The sequence below is a fragment of the Apteryx rowi genome, unplaced genomic scaffold (genome assembly GCF_003343035.1).
Source record: "Apteryx rowi isolate R43461 unplaced genomic scaffold, aptRow1 scaffold_596, whole genome shotgun sequence".
Lineage (NCBI taxonomy): Eukaryota > Metazoa > Chordata > Aves > Apterygiformes > Apterygidae > Apteryx > Apteryx rowi.
Window position 1 is genome coordinate 104,611 of NW_020450867.1, and position 18,245 is coordinate 122,855.

At 42.5% G+C, this 18,245-nt stretch overlaps 1 protein-coding gene across 1 annotated transcript in view; it reads right to left on the reverse strand.

Moving 5' to 3' along the window:
- Positions 1-3,671: 3,671 nt before the first annotated feature.
- Positions 3,672-18,245, reverse strand: part of F13A1 (coagulation factor XIII A chain) — a 61,127-nt gene continuing 46,553 nt past the window's right edge. The window contains exons 12-15 of the mRNA XM_026082861.1: positions 17,575-17,862; positions 12,930-13,090; positions 9,808-9,944; positions 3,672-5,746 (exon numbers count right to left, since the gene is read on the reverse strand). Coding sequence (XP_025938646.1) covers positions 5,602-5,746; positions 9,808-9,944; positions 12,930-13,090; positions 17,575-17,862 — 731 coding nt within the window. The 3' untranslated portion in view covers positions 3,672-5,601. The remainder of the gene's footprint in view (positions 5,747-9,807; positions 9,945-12,929; positions 13,091-17,574; positions 17,863-18,245) is intronic.

The following is an 18,245-nucleotide window of genomic DNA, read 5'->3' on the forward strand; positions in this document are numbered from 1 at the left end:
CTGTATTGTTTTTAAATGGTACTTAAAATGACATAATAATACTTAGAAAAATTTAGAGAAGAGCAACAAGGATGATCACAGGCATGGAACAATTCCCATGCAAAAATGACTGAGCTAGAACTTTTCAGCCTGAAAAAGAGGTGATTTAGGGGGAAATACAATACAGAGATCCACAAAATTATGCACAGCATGTTGAAAAGGGAAGGAGTGGTCCTTGACTCTTCCAGTACCAGAGTTAGATGCCAAAGGAAGTTAGCAGGAAAGCCAAGTTCAAAGCAAATAGGAGGTGGTTCTTTGTACCTGTTGGTTGGGCACCAGGGGAACTCCTTGCCAAAACATGTGGTGGATGCTAAGAGCTAACAAAGCTGCCAAAGCTCACAAAAGCAAAAGCCAAAGATATAGACTAAATAGAAACCATAGTAAATAGAAACCATGTCTGGTTCAGACAATCTCCAGGCAGGAGCCTGGGGAGGTATTAGAGAGAAGTATCACATACCCTTTCCCTGTCCCAGTATCTTTCCTAAGCATTCACATATCACCATTGTTGAGACAAGTCGCTGAGCTAGTTGAACCTCTGGTCTGAATCATTCTGTTTTTATGCTAAATGAAGGTCTGCCTCCTACCTTTCTCACATTTGTGCCCAATAAGTAGATCACCACAGCATAAGCAAAAAGCCTGCATCTGCAGTGCCTCTCATTGCTGCTGCAGTTTTCTCTAGACCAGGCATTTCCTACCTCTCATGCTCAAGGATCACTTTTATTTCCACCCTAGTTCTGTGGAGGCCAGATGAACACAGCCACATCTGGGCAGGCTGCAGGTGACTTAAAGAAACTGCCCAGCCTTTCCTGGACCTCCTCGCAGTGCACGTGCAGCCACACGTGCAGCCACAGTTGGGTTGCCCTATTGACTGCCTTGCATTCCCCAGGTTTCCAGCCACCTGCTGTCCATCCCTTCCCCATATGATCTGCCACCTTTGTGGAGGGTGAGCATAGCCATGAAACTCAGTGTAGGCTTCCAGCTCTACCTGTGGAGGCATTGCATCCCAGTGCTGCTAGCCACCAGTAACCACCAGGCAGGTCTGCTACCACTGCTAGTGTCCTGTAGATTGCCTGCCTTAAGGGACACAACCTTCTGGCCTTTCTCTCTTACAGCTTTCTCCAAGATCTGGGACAGTCTCTCTCCTATCAATACTCATTGTATACTTTGACTTTCCTCTTTTAGAATGGGGCTATTCATTTTGCATTGAACAAGCTCAGACATTTTTCCCACCCTATCTAACCTGGTTGTCTCCCTCCATTGCACCACCACCAGAGTTCAGAGGCTGGTACCTAGCAGTCTCCTCCTTGGGGGAGGCAAGGACAAACATGAAGAGAATATGCACAAGAAAGGGTGGTATATTAAGTCCCCTACAGGAGGAGAGGGCCACCTGCTTGGCAGAGCATTTATTATTAGTTTCACTTTAAAACAATTATTGCTGGCAGAACCAGTCATTAGAAAAGACAGTGCTCAGTCAGGTCTCTGATCCTGTTCCACAAAGCACTCAAAGCCTTATAAATACATGTCACTACTACTTGTAACAGGTCACAGACTTGATGATTAGCTAGCGATGCAAGCCTCAGGACTTGTCAGGCCTTGGCTTGCCTGGAGCTTTGCTCAGTGGTAACAACAGTTATCTAAAGACCAGGAGTCTATTACATACTTTGTTCTAGCTTTTGCTTTGCTTTATACAATTGTGTGGTGAAATGTTTATTGTTATACGATTTTTTTGTAACTAACAGACAGTAATAGAATGTAGTCATTCTGTGTAGAATGGACTATCTATGACCTTAGAATAAAATGCAGCATAAAGGAGTGCTGGTGTGGGATGACTGCAGGGGCCTTGAAAGTACAGGTGTAGCATGATACCAGAGGCCCCAGGATATAAACAGCTCACCAGTGGTCAATTGCTGGTCATCAGAGAAGTGCAACCTTGGCAGCTGGGTAAGACAAGTGTTAGGGATAACAAAGAACAAGTATCCAACATGTGTAAAACACATCGTAAATAGTAAACTTGGATGTACTGTGGAACTTTGAAACAGTGAATAAAGAACAAGATGTAGAGTATGTTAGCTAGCGCATAAAAATGACCTCAAGTGAATCCTAGGGTGTGAAGGAAGAAATTCTCATTGTTGTGCTCATCCCAGTAAAGAGGAAGAGAAACTCTCTCCATTAACATCATACTCCTCTTGGTGGAGGATCTGGGACACCAATGACTTTCTGTGACACCTGCCCCCAACCCAAGACTGAAGCTCTCAGCCTTAAGACCCAGAGGGGCAGTGTAAGGATAAATATAAGCACAGAGAAAGAGGAAGATACTAGAAAGTTTATGTACATCAATTTTACCTGTATATAATTTGGGCTATAAGTATTACTGTCATTGTAATAACAAAACAAGAATATAATTCCATCATCTAATTATCTGCACTAATAATAACTCTTTCATTAGACTATTAAGATTTTAATAAGACTAACAATAAATTCTTCTTGCCTTTGCATATAAGATGCATTTCCTTGCCAGTAACAAGATTTTGAGTGTGACAAATTGGCTGGAATTCAAGCAACCTACTCCATAACTTGGATATAGCAAACTGGTAACACACGACACATGCCTTCAGGAACGCACAAACTTCTGTTTGTACTTGGCTTCTCTGAGCTGCTGGAGTGTGGATCTGTGGAGGCAGGGATTTGATCTGGGATGTTTTTCTCCCCCATCCCCCACTTCAAGGTGTGTCTGAGGGACAATGTTTGGGATAAGGACATAAATTCACCCCACTCAAAAGAGATCCTCAGCTGAAGAGTGTAAACTTCAACCCAACCATCTTCAGGTTCAAAGATCCTCCAGATTTGGGGTTCCCAGTCTGGCCTTATTGACCGATAATTTCCTACGCACAGAGAGGGTCCTATCAGAACACCCATAGCATCCTCAGTCAGAGATTACTCATGATTCACACAGCAGACCATGCACAGGGTAATGAGCGGTTGAAATCCTAGCGACTCTCCTTCTTTTGTCCTTAGGTTCCTGCAAGCAGCTCTCTGTGTGGAGCAAGCTGAAAGATGATGCTGAGAGCTGTTGACATCCCTGGCTTGTATTCCCAGGCCTCCTTCACAGTCATCACTGAACTTCCCTTTGCTTCAATCTACCCCTCTGTAAACTATGTATAAAAATACTTTCTGTCTGCCAGGGAACATTGTTCAGCTTAACAACTGTCTATTAAATGCTTTAAAATACTTAGCTGAGAGGAGTACACTTTAGAAGTGGGGTGCAGGTAAGGTCGCCTGAGGAGCATATTGGCCACTTAATAAATTGTTAAAGCAATTCCCAGGGAAATCTGTGGATTTTCTTCTCTGGCACTGTCATATGCTCTGGAAATCATCACCTTCTCCAGTGCATTAGGTAGTCAATTGTTAAAACAGAACGAAAAACAAAGGCTAAAATAGTTAAACCGAAAACAGAAATATCATTATTTTAAAAATAAAGATCGTGTTTGCTCCCCAGCACCCAAAAGTCACCTTTATCAGCATGGCTCAGAAGCAAACTTTTTAACTTACTCTTACAATTAAGAGATGCAGCAACTGGTGTCTATAGTGCTATCACGCARAAGTAGTGATTGATCAAAACACAGACCACAAGCTATAAGCGCAATCAGATATGCTTTATTTTAAATTCCTATTACACTGTAGCTACTAAAAATCTAGAATGGAAAGCAAGTTTATATGCAAGAGCAAAATATGGATAATCTTATTAGAAGATACAGACTTTAGTAGAACTGCATAAGCACTTAACAGAGGTTGTCATTGTGCAGCACAGGCTGTTCAGTCCCACATGTCCCAGAGGACTTCTTCGTGAGATTTTGTTATTGCAGAGTTTCTAATGGGTCACATAAGCTGTACAAAACAAGTGTGTGCCCATGTCTGAAGTGAAAGCCCTGCAGAAAAACTGCCTGGTATTCCTGGCTCCAGATTGTGAGGTGGTGCGAATCTCTACTTTATTCCACATGCGCAAGCAAAAGAGCAGCCTGCATTTCTCCCCTCTCTTGGCTTACTTAACAACTGGCCACAGGTTATTCAGGAGGCAGTGCATGGCAAAAAGGGGAGCAGAAGACAAGTCATCACCCTTGCTCTCTCACTAATAAGACCACAGAATGACCTGGACATATGTTGCACAATATAGTTGCAGCATTTAATGAGCATGAGGTTCTTAGCTTCTTTGGAAGTTCAGTTAGCTCACCTGTGCTGTTCGTTACTATGGGTTATGCTCTTACACACCATGGCTGGTGGGTGGTCACTGCAGCTGGACATGTGAATGTAGCACACGCATCTTTGCCTCACGTAGAAAAAGATCCTGGGAAGAATTTCAGGAGAGATGAAAAATGAAAAATGCCCCGCATAATTGTGTGCATGCCTCAGGATGGAGGAGGACCCTGCATGGAAGACTAATAGAAGCCATATATCCAGAACAGCTCTGGGCCAGAGGGGCCTCTGGAGAAAAACAAGGCCTTGGGCAGCCCCTTTGCACCTTACAGATGAATATGCTCCAAGCGAGACAGGAAGCAGATCCAGCTTTTGGAGTTTCTGATTCGCAGGGTACATGTTTTTTCCTATCCAGTTGAGCTTCTGTCCTCCTGGGAGTTGTTCACACATAACACAATCTGATTTTTTCCAGGGGCACTTTCTGAGTTGCTAAATCTAGATTTATCCCCTAAATGGCAGTGCCAGTGCAAGATATTTGTTAGGATTGTGGAGCTGGGAGGAGAAGAATCCCAGCCTGCCCCACTAACCTCCAGTCCACAACAGGCTGTGACCAGAAAATGCAAGTTTGGTGCCATGAACTCTGAGCAGGGGCATGAAAAACTCTGGATTTTCATCAAGCAAAAGAGAGGAACAGCATATTAACAGCCTCATACACAGTGGGATGAGGGGATGAAATAAAGGAGTACGTGTGGGTGCAGACACACATGAAAGAGCAGAGAGAAAGCATATTGAAGTGGCGAGTGGGAACAGAGAGCTGGGAATATTCTGGAGATAACAAATCCTGAGAGATGCTTCCAGCAAAGTGAGATCTCCATGAACTGGAAAATTCTAACACTGTAAGATAAAGCAGTCCCTTTAGCTAGAAATACATGTTTTTAATTGCAGCCTGAATGATCTACTGTAAGGTTGTATAATTCACTCTAAGAATTTATAACATTGGTTTCTTCTTCTTTTTTTTTTTTCTTTTCAGTGAAATATCAGACCTTAATTAAAACTAAAGTTCAGACTACTTTAGAGAATGGAGCCTTTCAGATTCCCTCCCAGCGCTAAAGCAAAGGGCCATAAATACAAGTGAACTGTAGGAATAATATGACTTAGAATTGCCTTTAATTACTTGTACCTAATTTTGAATCATTCACGATCCAGATGCATTTTCCAGCCTCCCCCCAGTGTTACCAGTTAGTTTTCTTTATCACATTTCAGTAGGCATGAGGATAATCAAAATAATAAAATTTCCACCTATCTCTTTTTTTCCATCTTACTTGATATTTTGAAACACAGCTAATTAAAGGATGAAGACAGCACCTTTGTTCATAGTTTCTGAATCTGAACATTCAGCTCACCATACACATGCCTCAAAGCATCACAATTCAAGCTTGCAATCAACTTTCGTAACCCTGGTCGTTTTGGGGTGCATTTTACTTCCCAGATCAACGTAGAATTTGCTGGGATTTGCCTGCAGGGAAAAAGGAGAGTAACAATATAAGTCAGCCAGTGTTCTCAGCCTGACCCAGAACTGGAGAAACTGAAGATGGACAGTATAACACATCTCAGTTTTTTTTATGTTTCACTCAGCCTGGTAAGTGTCCTATAAATTATTCCCTCCATCTTCTAGTCCTCGCAGAACTGACTCTGTCAAAGCCTTTTCTAGACTTTCCTCTAGGCTAATTTTAAATTTCTAAAATGAATCAGGTTTCCTCTGCTGCCTGTCACTTCCTCTCACTATCACTTTCAGGATGATCTTTATGGATAACATAACTTTTTACTTTTTAATTCCATTTTACCAGTGTATTATCCCATAGCTTGCTGGTGATTCCTTAAATGGTTAAGTAAACCCTTGCTCAGAAGTGCCAGCCAGGTGCAGTGCTGACAAGGAAATGAGCCTCTCCGCCCCCTTCTACCCTGAGCCACTCTGCCACAATTGTAATATCAAGACATCTCCTCGCTGACCACTTCAGAGTTGACTTCTTCATGCTCATGCAAATAAGCCAAAATATTCTTGGGAGTCCTGCTGCTAACAGTTACTCTTTTACATAATCTATGACTCTTGATAACTCATAGTATAAACTGCCTGTATTCTGCACTGCTCTTGATTTTCAATTTTTGCTACAATTAAGATGCACAGAGAGCCTCAAGTATTGGGTTTCTGTGTTTTCTCAGTGTTTTCACTACCTTTCGTGTGCAGATTTTGAAGACTGATATTGATTGATTGATCATATTTGGGGGATGTCAGGAAGGGAATCAACGGAGGAGGTAGCATAGTGGGGAGCTATTTATAAAAATGAAGGTTCTTTCCTCAGCATTAAGTAAGAGGATTATGAAGTGAGCCAGTGTTCTTATCAGCATCACATGGTTACGGTAATCTGTAAACACCTGAAAAAATGGAGAGCAAAGTTACTGTAAACTTTAGTCACTGTTGCCAATTCTCATCTGACAGGATTTGGCTCTCAGATGTCATGTCCTCTGCTAGGGTCAAGACAGAAACGACTGCCCAGGCTTAGCACAATTTGCCACAAGACAGAGAAACCTTAATTCGCTGGAAATTATCTAGTTTTGGTTCCTCCCACCTGCATAATTATTTTAGTGAAAGTCTGCCCAGGCTAATTTAACCTGCCAAAAGGAGCAGCATTCTAGCTCCTTAGAGTCCAGCTTAAGTATCTCTGTATGGCACTGCACTGTGCTTTGCATATACAGTCATAGGTACCCTGAGGCATGTATCTTGTTTTAGAAAAGAACAAGAACAAGAGGAAGCTCACATTTTTAGTGTGAGTGTATGCAGACTGCTTCCAGCAAGTGCCTTCCCTCTTTTTATCTTTGTTTGTAATGAGAGATATGCTGTTCCCCTCAGCTAGCCTGCACCATCGAATGCCCACTAAAATGGTAGCATGATAAAGCAATTACCTCAATTGCTTCACAAGGTTAAATACTTTTTTTAATTTAGAGTTTATGGGAATGATCTGCAAGGGATGATCTGTATGGAAAGTGAGGAAGATATTGTACAGGTCTCTTGTACAGCAAGGCTTAGCCTACATTCTGAAGCATCTGGGGTCAGATTGCCTAGGAATGAAGGTTTGCGGACTGCATTCTCATGGTGCTCCAGTTTGAGAGAGAGAGCAGCATATTCATCACTAATTGATAGATGGGATATATGTACATGTAGGAAGTCAAGAGCTGTGCTGGGATATAAAACCCACCTTTTCCTGTTTCTCTACTGTCCTAACTTGCTTCTTGCTACAAACAGTAATACTAGCTGGATATGCAGGAACACCCAAAGTGACTTATGTGCTAGTGTGAGTGCATGCTTGGCTAAAATCCTTTTAATGATATCCATCGCTGCCTGGTTAATTCTCACGTGTCATGCAAAGACTATGCTCTGTATAGGGATTGCGTCTGCCAAAGGCTTTTCCATATGTCATGCTCTTCATCTGTTTCAGGCTAATAACTAAATGTCACTATAGGGCCCTTGTGAATGGTCAAGGCAGAAACCTCTAAGTCACTTCATTCCCAGAATAATGTTGTATCTGCTGGATCACTCATGCCTGTTTTACGGAGTCGCCCATGTGATACAGAAAAGCCACCTTAAAAATACAGATAATTCTAAAGTCTTGTCCCTACAAACAATTGCAAAAGACACATCCCATGTGTGACGGTTCCCGATGGACAGGGAGGCAATGGAAGGAGGGGGAAAGCCAAGAATAGGTTTAATTCTTTTTGCAAAGCCACCTTAATCTGATTTGCCTGGGAGAGAATTTAGTGATGAATGGCTCTGCGTAACATGCTGAGCCATCACCACACAGAAGCCATTTATCACTCTGAATGCATGGAGGCAAATGTGATTTTTATTTAAATAAACTACAACTGCCCCCTGCTCTGTCCACTGCGAGTATAATCTGCAGTCTTCATTTATCTCAGAGAAGTTAAGTCAAAAATCTTAAAATGACTAAGCCAATCCATTTCCATTTTAAATCACACCAAGGGCACTATTGTGAAGGGGGAAACATGGTGACTTGAAGAAAAGTGACGTCCATTCCATGAGTCACGTTTCTCCGTAACTCCTATGCCTTTGATGCACCTGACAACTCTTGCTTCCTTGAAGGTGAGAAGAGCCGACAGCAGCTTTTGGAACAAGAAAGCTGCAAAACACCAGGGGAGTCTGGCACGGCTGTGCAGTACTGAGGACTAATACTGGGACTTCTGCAATGAGCAAGGGTTGTGCTGAGTCATGTTCAGCAGTGTCTGTGACGTATCACGTGCACAAAGCAAACGCAGTGTGATGCCCTTTCACAGTCATTTTTCTGTCTGGCTCCAATCTGGAGCCTGGTTTTGATCTTTTTTTCCTCTGGCCCAGATACAATCAGACTCAGACCTTCCCTACCGGCTGCAGATAATGCTGACAATTTATGCAGCTACTGAAGCACAGGCAATTTTTCAGACTTCTTTTGCACACACCTGGGAACCATAAGCCCAGGTAATGATAGATAACATCACCTCAGCTGCCCAAGGCTCAGGAATGGCTGCAAAATCTTCTAAGAATCCCAGCTATATATCCAGGAACTGGCTAATACCAAGCTCCGTGCTGGAATAGCAACAGTATCATCAATACGTGTCCACAGCAACTCAACCTTGGGAGTCTCTATTGCAAGTTCTTGTCACAGCAGTAACTGCAGGGTATGTTTCTGTCCTACCCCCGGTTTATTGCTTACCACATATAACACTGAACTCTAAATGGAAAGAGGGTCTAGAAAACTACCCGCTTATCATACAGATATCGCTGTGCCAGCATTAAGTGCAACTCCTAGAACAGCAAAGACTGCTGAAGGGCTTTCCTTTTTCTCAGGCTTGGGATCACCTTGCTCCCTACATGCTCCTCTGTATTCGGGCAGACCTGGTAAGTGACGCTACCAGAGGGGAGCTCTGTGCTTGCRCACCGGCTGTGGCTATCTGACATGATCTGTTGCATCAGACACTTAAAGAGCCAGGTTATCTAGGTCCCAAATGATTTTGTGTCTTGACATAAGCTTGCAAAGATTATCTGAGGTATCTGAATGTATTGCACTGTCATGATTAACATGAGTGGAGAAAAGCCTTTCTAGAAAAGCTGCACAGGACTTGATTTGCGCATAATGAGCACATGGCAGTAAACACTCCGTGTGCAGAATAAATCTATCTTTCTTTCTATGATAGCAGCTCATAAGTGCTATTGTCAAGCAATAAAAATAATGTAATACTGTGAAAAAGAAAACTCCAGTTGTGTTAGCAGCTAATCACAACCACTGCCCCTTTCTCCAGCACGAATACTGAATGGATGAAACGTTCTCATAGTCTCTCTTTGCACTGTGAGGGACAGCCTGACTCCTTCTGTCTGTTGAGACCTGTAGTTTCTCCGTGTATTGAATTTTAAAGTAAGGAGAGAGTGTCTGAATTATTCAGCACTACATTAGTTAAGTGTCTCTCATGAGCTGCCCCCTGTGAGCAAGAAGGGGACAACCTCTCAGTTAGCTCTGCTTCCTTCCCTACCTGAAGTCCTTTTTCATTGTCCTCAGCACGCTGGGTCCCTCGAGGCGGAGTGTGACGTTCTCCAGGGTTTGTTTCAGAGGGTTGGTGAATTCCACAATCACAGACATTTCTCTACCAGCTACCGTCTCGCCTTGAGTCTGCAAAATGAGGAAAGGACAAAGCTCCACCAGCTGATAATAATAAAATGGCCCACAGTGAAATCTGTAGGATTAAATACACAGTACTTGCAAGGAAGAAGAGGGGAAGGAGGAGGACTGGAGCATGTAGCAGAACAACACAAGGCAGAGAAAGTCTAGTCAGAAGAAGGTTGTTGGATGCCCATAGGCTCTGCTTCTGCCTGTGTTCCTGTCCATGCAGTTCTCTCAAGCCATGTGGCAGATCATGAGGCAGGTCCTCATTTCCATAGAAAAGATGGAAATCTGCCTGCACAGTCCTGGAGTGCCCAAATGAGGGAGAGACCAGCTTGAGTGGGGTCTTTCTCCCTGATTCATTCCCCCTCTCCAGGCTCCCTGCCAGCACTGACATGCACAGCCTGTTCAAGATGCAGAGCTCCAAAAGAGAGGGTCACATCTTAATACTAGAACTAGAAATGCTGGGTTTTGCTGCTTGCACATCTCAGAGGTGCTGTGCCTGTCTTCCCACCACCTTATGATCATCTTTCACGCTCCAAAGGGATTCTGACTGCGCATTCATGCTAGGTAAACCTGATAGCCAGTTGTCCTCCAAAACCCCTACACAGAATAAAGCTATACATTGTACACTGGCAAATATAAAACTGCGTGACTAATGAACAGAGATCACACTGACATCCACATATATTACAGTACACAGATGAAGGGATCTGTCTGTCCCTTCAGATAAGTATCAGCAATACAGCTGCCCAGAAAACATCTCTAAACTTTTGTGTTTTAAACAAAGAACAAATGCAAGAACTTTTTTTCCCCTAGGAACACAAAATTTCTTACAGAATGAAAGAAACACGCAGAGATTTTCAACTTCTGGCTGGCACAGCCCAGCTGAGCCATGGACTACTTCAAAGGGATTTGAGAAAGGTGACTAAGAAAAACAAGTATCTTATCAATAAGTTTAAAGTATTATGCTGGGGTCTGCAGCACTACTGCAAATTTTTAAGGAGCCTGACAGTTGCAAAAAGCTACAAAGACACTGGTCTTAGGGATCTCTCTGAGCCAAATACCAATATATTGACTGGAGTAAAGGATGAGACACTCACAGCTACGTTTTCAATAGCATTTAGCCACCTGAATTTGCAAATAGACATCAATGGCATTTTCAGAAGCCCTAGCCCAGTTAGAGGCCTTATGGACTCTTGATTTCAATTATGTGTTTAGATATTTGAAGATCACTGTTACAGGTTGCAATTGAAAAGCATCCTGAATTCCCACACGTGCAACTGAGAACATGATCTGTGTTTTTTGTAACCTGGTCTCAAGCTACATTAGAATAAGATGTAATTTTCTCGACTGTTAACTCTGATTACCTTAGAGCAACAGAGAAAGATCAAAGGAATATCCAAAGACATGAGAGGAAATACATTTTTCATTCTTCTCCCTTACTTTCAGATTAAGAACTCCAGTCTGCCCATCAAATTCAGGGAAGAAGTTGGACAAGAAAAGAAGAGAAATGAGGTTTCCCAGATTTCAAAGAAAACTGAGTTCCTTATATAAATACAAATGTATATACACCTGCACACACACACATGCTTAAAAAACGCAACTATTAAAATTTCAGGCTATTTTTACACATCGCCAAGAAGCAGAGAAAACACAAACTCAATTCTACTAGAAGACATGGTTATTGGACAACAATCTATCCCATACACTAAGCCTCCTTTCTTCATAACAGCAGGGATGATAAACTATTTTGAAACTGAAATTGGGGATTTTGTATAAGATGTTCTATTCAAGTATTGACTTGAAAGAACTCTATATTTTTAAAATTTGGTTATTGAAGATAGGCGTTTGAAGCAGAGTTTATTTATCTTGTTTACCTTCTCTCTAGAAAGCTCAGTAAAACAAAAAACTTTTATTTGAAAATGCCAAAAATCGAATTAGACCATAGTGACATTTCTGTAGTCCAAGAAATCAAGTGGAATTTTTTGCAAGATTCATGGTAGTTTTGATCTACATTTTTTAAAAACTTTTTCTGCAGAAGGTTGCTGTTTCAGATTACTACATATATTATTATATGGAAACCTGAGCATTGGTTCAAATAAATACATGGTGGGGGTGTGTGTGGGGGAGATCTATAAACCTAGATTTATTCCAAGATCCTGAATTTTAGGATGCTTCATTCATGATTATATAAAACTTCCTGAACAGGTGTTCTTGTTTTTTTTTAGTATTGTGAAAAAAGCAGATCCAAGTGACATCATTCAAAGCAGATGAAGGCTCAGCACTTTTGAAAATGAGGTATTTTATCTGGATGCCCAAGTCTCAGTCCTGAATTTTTAAAGTCTTTGCCATGCAACATAGAATCCTTGTCCTATCAGACTCACTATGCTTTCACATTTTCATAGATACGATGCCACCACCTGCAGAAATGCTTGAACCTTCATGAAACTGCACTGAAAGCACATTCACTGAGTGGCAGTAAAGCATTGTCCCAGACAGATGTTGCCTGTCCAAGCTTGGAGGAACTTTTCACAAAACCTGTAGGAGCTTTCCAAGCAATTTCACCGTAACAGTAACGCCCTTCATTCTTCAGCGAGAAGTCTCTGCACTGCGTTGCTTTACACATAATAGACTTTTGAAGTAGTCAAAGACTTGAGTGACATAATTTCTTTTACCCTGTAAGTTTCTCCAGCTTTCTCGCATCTTTTCCCCTCCTTCTCCATATTGATCATTTAGCTTCCTACTACAGGTGATGCTGTCAGCCTCAGTCTTTTAATATAGGGATACTCAGTACAATATATAACATACATATACATCCTCACACACTTCGGCTGGCCACTAATTATAAGTTCCAAGGTCTATAAGACCGAAGGTCTAACACACACACATGCACGTGCATATCTGTCCCAGAAGACAATGTGGCAGCCTCATAGAGGCCAGTCTGTGTACAGCATGGCTGTGGCCCCCACCTCTACCACGTCCCCGAAGTACCTTGATATGCAGCGTGGGAATTTCCAGTACTGTAGCTTTCTGCATGGCCAGAATCTTTCCGGTTTCGTTGATCCGTGCCGTGACAAAGAAATGAAAGGAGGCTTGGTCCAGCAGCTCACTCAGGTACTCGCTTGATTTGATCACGACATCAAAAGTACTAGCTGATGGGAGAAACAAAAAAGAAAAAAGGTGTCTGAAGCAATCTAAAGGCTAATTATTCCTTCCCTCATGACTACCTCTGCAGGCAGCAGTTACATGAGTGAACTGAAAAAGGTGGCCAGACACCAAAGGATGACTTTGCCAAACTATTTTTTTTCTTCACCTCGCAGTTCCTCCTCTTATTTTGTCCTCTTTTCATTCAGGCTGTGAGCTCCCTGGGGCAAGGGCTGTTTCTGTGTATAGCCTCTGTCCAGCGCCTATCACAGTGGGCAAAGGTTGTTGTTTAAGGTTCCTAGGCACTACCACAAAATAAGTAAGCATGGCAATAAATATCTGTTAGGCACAAGGGTCCAAACAAGCCTTTGAATATCTTGCTTGTAAATGTTTGCTTATTTACTTCACTGGTGTGCTTTCTCTGCCTCTCTTCCCTGCAGAGGGATGCCATCAGGGATGCTGCCAGAGCAGCCGTTTCGAGGTGTGAGTCCATGCCAGCTACCTGGAAGATCGCCTGCTCTCCAGGGCAGGGCTGGCACTGCTGGGTATCCGCCTCTGCCCTATTGCCTGCAAAATTTGGCAGGCAGGTTCTCCTGTCTCCAGCATGCCCTCGAGAGAGCTTTCATGTGCTCCCTGATGATAATTATTGGAAGGAACAAGTCCCCCTTGGCTAGACAGTTGAGATGCAGGAAATCATTAATTTTAACCATATTGAATTGCAATTCCCAGCRCAACAATGGTGTGAGAATGTGATGTACAGAGGCAGACCTGCTAACTAAGTGACCAGGAAGAACATATAGATCTGAAGCTCTTGCCTCAATAAACATTCATTATAACCCTAGTAAACATATCAAGATCTCCCATCTGTTAACTATGATTGATTATTACTGCTATCCATTATTTGTATTGTATTTGTGACATACACTGTACACACTGAGATAATTGAACTCAGTTGGGTAAATCATATTCACCCCTTTTCACTCTTTTGATACACTCACATCAAAACCAGTTCCTTGATTTGGTTTCAAAGCTATTCCCTTGGTGATCACGTGACCTGGATTTACCAGGCCAGCCTTAAATTTACTTGATATGCTCCCCTTCCCTTCCCCTCACTCTGTATCACTTGTAAAAGAATTTCCCATAATGCCCCAAATCATAAATTATAAATGAGGCAAGGTATTCTTCATCTTTGCAAAGAAAATAAATAAATAAATAAATAAGTTGCATTCTATGTGAAATTTACTTTACAGTGGAAAGAAAGAAGAACTTTTCTGTTTAAATTTAATCACTACAGGAAAAAAAGAATAATTGACTTCCGTTTCTGTAGCACTGGCTGTGCTGGTAAGTTGCCAGTACCACTTAGTGCACCTGGGAAAGCCAAGGGAGACACAATACAGAGCTGCCTTACAGCCTTTCAAAAAAATAGAGAAAACTAAATATAACTGAGCAGATGTGAGAGCACCTTTGAAGGCACTAGAAGGTTTAAGCTATTCAAATCCTCAAAGATGTTTTCAACCCACACAATTCCTTTAATCATTATTCTGAAAATCATGCATTTGGTTCCTGTTTGAAAACTTAGTTTGCTTCATTCCTTCAATAGCATGGTCTGGAAGAATGCCTTTGACACATCTTTATTATATTGTAATATTTGTTACCTCCAGATATATATATATACACACACTTCCTGCCATGAACTAAGCCTGCAAATGCTGCTTGAGTTCCTGAGAAGGTATCCTACCACCACACCCTCGACAGAGTATTCTCACACAGTTGTAAATGATCACACTGCCTCTCTTCGCACTGCCCATCTCCTAAGGCACAATTCCTGATTGCATGCACACTCCTTTCCAAGGCAAAGGCAAAAGAATTCATATTCAGGTTTTACGTATCACTTTCAGATATGGCATAACTTGCATGTTTTGTTTTGTCCTATCATAGGATGATGTGCACAGAAAGTCAATCACTGTAGCTTAGCTACGAGCAGTCATTTCCACCTTGAAAGGTGGTAATACCTTAAAACACATCACTTTTGCTGGGTGTAGCAATGGGGACACACTTTTGGTACACATGCAAAAAAGATCATACTTTGTGCTCTGATGTTCACCTTTCCTGTTTGTGTTCCTTTACATTTCATCACTATAATTTAGAGTTTCCAGCACAGTTTCAGGAAGATTTTTTTCAAACCATTTACTGAACTCAGAAAAAAAGAATGATGTGGTTCAATGAGACTTAAAACCTCACCTATTCATTTCAACCYTTGCACAGCGGAGATAGGTGAACCTCAAAGCATTGCAGAAGCTGCCTGTTAAGTGATACTACCTTACACAGACCTTTAGTGCAAGAGTAGATGTAACCCCTGGAACTAAGCACAGAACACAGACAGAAGGTGTAGTGGATATTTGCACATCTCCTAAAATGTGACTGGATTCTCCCACTATCATATAAGCATAGGAAGAAAGTGGTACAGTATTTAGACCAAGCAGCTGAAATTGAACTTTTTACTCTGCCTAACCAAGTTTCCAAAAGTTTTGCAGCATTTTAGATCAAATAACAACTGATGCAAGCCAATAAAATAACACTACTTTTTGATAGGATGAATTGGAACAACTCAGTGTAAGCCAGAGACAGCCCATTTCCAGACTCCTCTCAAATGAGTCAGGAGAGTCAGAAAGAACCAACGAGCAGCTGTCGAGGCTTTGCTGTAGACTGGAGGCAGAATTTTTATTAACCTTCATCTGTAGCTCCCCATAAGTGGACTCCTACTTCATGGAGATTAATCATCTCCAAAGAAAAATATACGGTCTCAGACAGTGCTCAAAGTGAAGGAGAAAGCTGAGGAGTTGTTTCCAGACACAGTGGGAACTGCGATTCCACAGAGGCTGGGACAAAAGCTGGCCTCTTTGAGGAGAGAGGGCTCACATTGCCTCCTGAGCTGGGAACACAGCAGAAGCCGTGGGCTACAAACCCCTGTCTCTCACAGGAGCAAGACCCAACCCCTGTGAGGTTCAGGAGCTCTCCCTGAGCTCTCAGTTTGGAGGGAGCCAGCAGCTACAGGCAAAGGCCTCTCACAGAAGCAAGATGCTGCCCCTGAGATAGGTCAGGTCCCTCTGAGGGAGCTGCAAGATGCTGCTATCCAGAAAGCAAAACCTACGCTYCCTGAGGGGAAACGGATCAGTGAGCCCCCAGCACCTCATGGGCATGCCCCTGCTTTTTCTTCTGCTAGCATCTGGCTAACACCCCTCAGCTTGCACCCCTTCCCTGACAAGTGAGAAAGTTCAGAGGTCAGCCAGGGAGGTTGTGACCTGGAACCAGATGCAGATCTGGGGGACACATCCTCTGGTATCCCAAAGTCCTGCAGCCCCCTCTGTACTCAGCAGAGATTGCTTTTGCCCTGTAGCAGCATCAAGAAGGCAAAATCATGCTCCTGACTTGCTCAGTGGGGAACTCAAGTGGAGGATCCTCTGACTTAGCCAGGAGGGAAGGCCTTGACTCCTTAAAAGCGTATTTTTATCATTTTTGCTGAGCTGGAGGCTCTGATCCAAGAGGCCAGGCTTGTCAGGGAAACAAGTTTTTGGCAGTCACCTGTTGCTGGGAGATGCCAGGGCTCTGCAACCAGTCTACTCTGTAGCACCTTTGACACCAGCAGGTCCCTGACACATACTGAAGGCCTCCTGAAAGGGACTGCCATGGATGATAGAAAACAGCTTGGTTACATTCAAAATAAAATAGAAGAATATCCCCTTTTGCTATTCTGAGCAGTGCAAAATCCAGCTTTCAGCCATGTGTGCTAGGCTGCAGGGAACTGTTTTTCTCATGAGAAGAGGGAGGCCGGATCTCCCCACTGCAGTCCATAGGGCACTAGGAAAAGCAAATGCTACATCTGTAAAGATAACTCACCTTAATGGTGTGTGCCCAGCTGACAAAACACCTTTGCTGTAGATAGCAGCACATTCCAGTTGCAGATGAACATTTTAGATCACTATAAAATGTATGAACCCTGAACTACCCAGGCCTCCAAAGCCAACTGTGTATCTGGAACCACTCTGAGCCTCTCCTTTGTCAGGTTCTTCCAAGTAGGTCAAGACATTCATCCCTTTCTGTCCCTGTAAATTGCACCTGTGGAACTAGAACTTTTTCTTCCCTTCCTGAGCTACCGCAAGGAGATTAAAAGTATGAAARATGATACCTTGCAGCTTATTAACTGTGCCCCTTCTCTTTCTTGTGTGCTAAATGAGAATAATTAACAGTTCCCAAACATGCAGGTCCATGTAAGAAAGCATTATACAGCAAGAAGCAGCCTGAAGAAAACAGCCTCAGCTTTAAATGACATTGGTAGCAGGGCCAGAACTGGAAGCAGGGCCCCCTGATACCCAATAGAGTATCCTATCCCTAATTACTAGAATTGGATCTACCATGCACAGAAACTTTGGTGATGGTTAATGACACAGAGAAGAAAAGCTAGCAGGTTTGGAAACAAATATTCCAGTCTTACATGAGGACGGTTCCAGTGTCACACTGAAAGTGTGTTTCTTGAATTCACTCTTCATGACTCCTGTATAAAACACTATGTTTCCTGACAAGTATGTAGTAGCACTGTAATAGTTGTGGCTTTTGTTCTTGAAAGTTATAGTGACTTTGAAGTCACTGCCAAGGATTGCCTTTTGCACTTGGAAGTCCATGTCAACATCCGTCTGTGGATGATACACAGTATCTTGTGTAATTTGCTTTTTAACACCATACATCACAGCAGTCTCAAGAGCCAGTCTCTCCTCGTCTGAGCCTAGAAATGAATAAAAATCATATTAAAAGTGAAACAGGAACACTGCACTAGCCCAGTCATCAGTCACAAGGGTGCACTACCACAAGGTAGTTGAAATGAACAGATGAGGATAGTGAAGTTTCCTGTGATAAACTTAAGCATTAGGAGAACTTCACAACTTCCAAGTGAGTTGCTTTTAAAGATTCAAGCCATATCAGGCAAACTGACATAGTTTCATTGATGTTAGTGGAACTACAATGATTTACTCTGAACATCTGGCCTTCTGTGCCTCAGACCTAAGTAAGAAATGCCTAAACAGCTGTTTAGAGAGCCTATAACTGTTTTGAATGCTTCAAGTTACTGCATGACTACCCTTTGTTTTCACTATAGTTCATTCAGTCTGA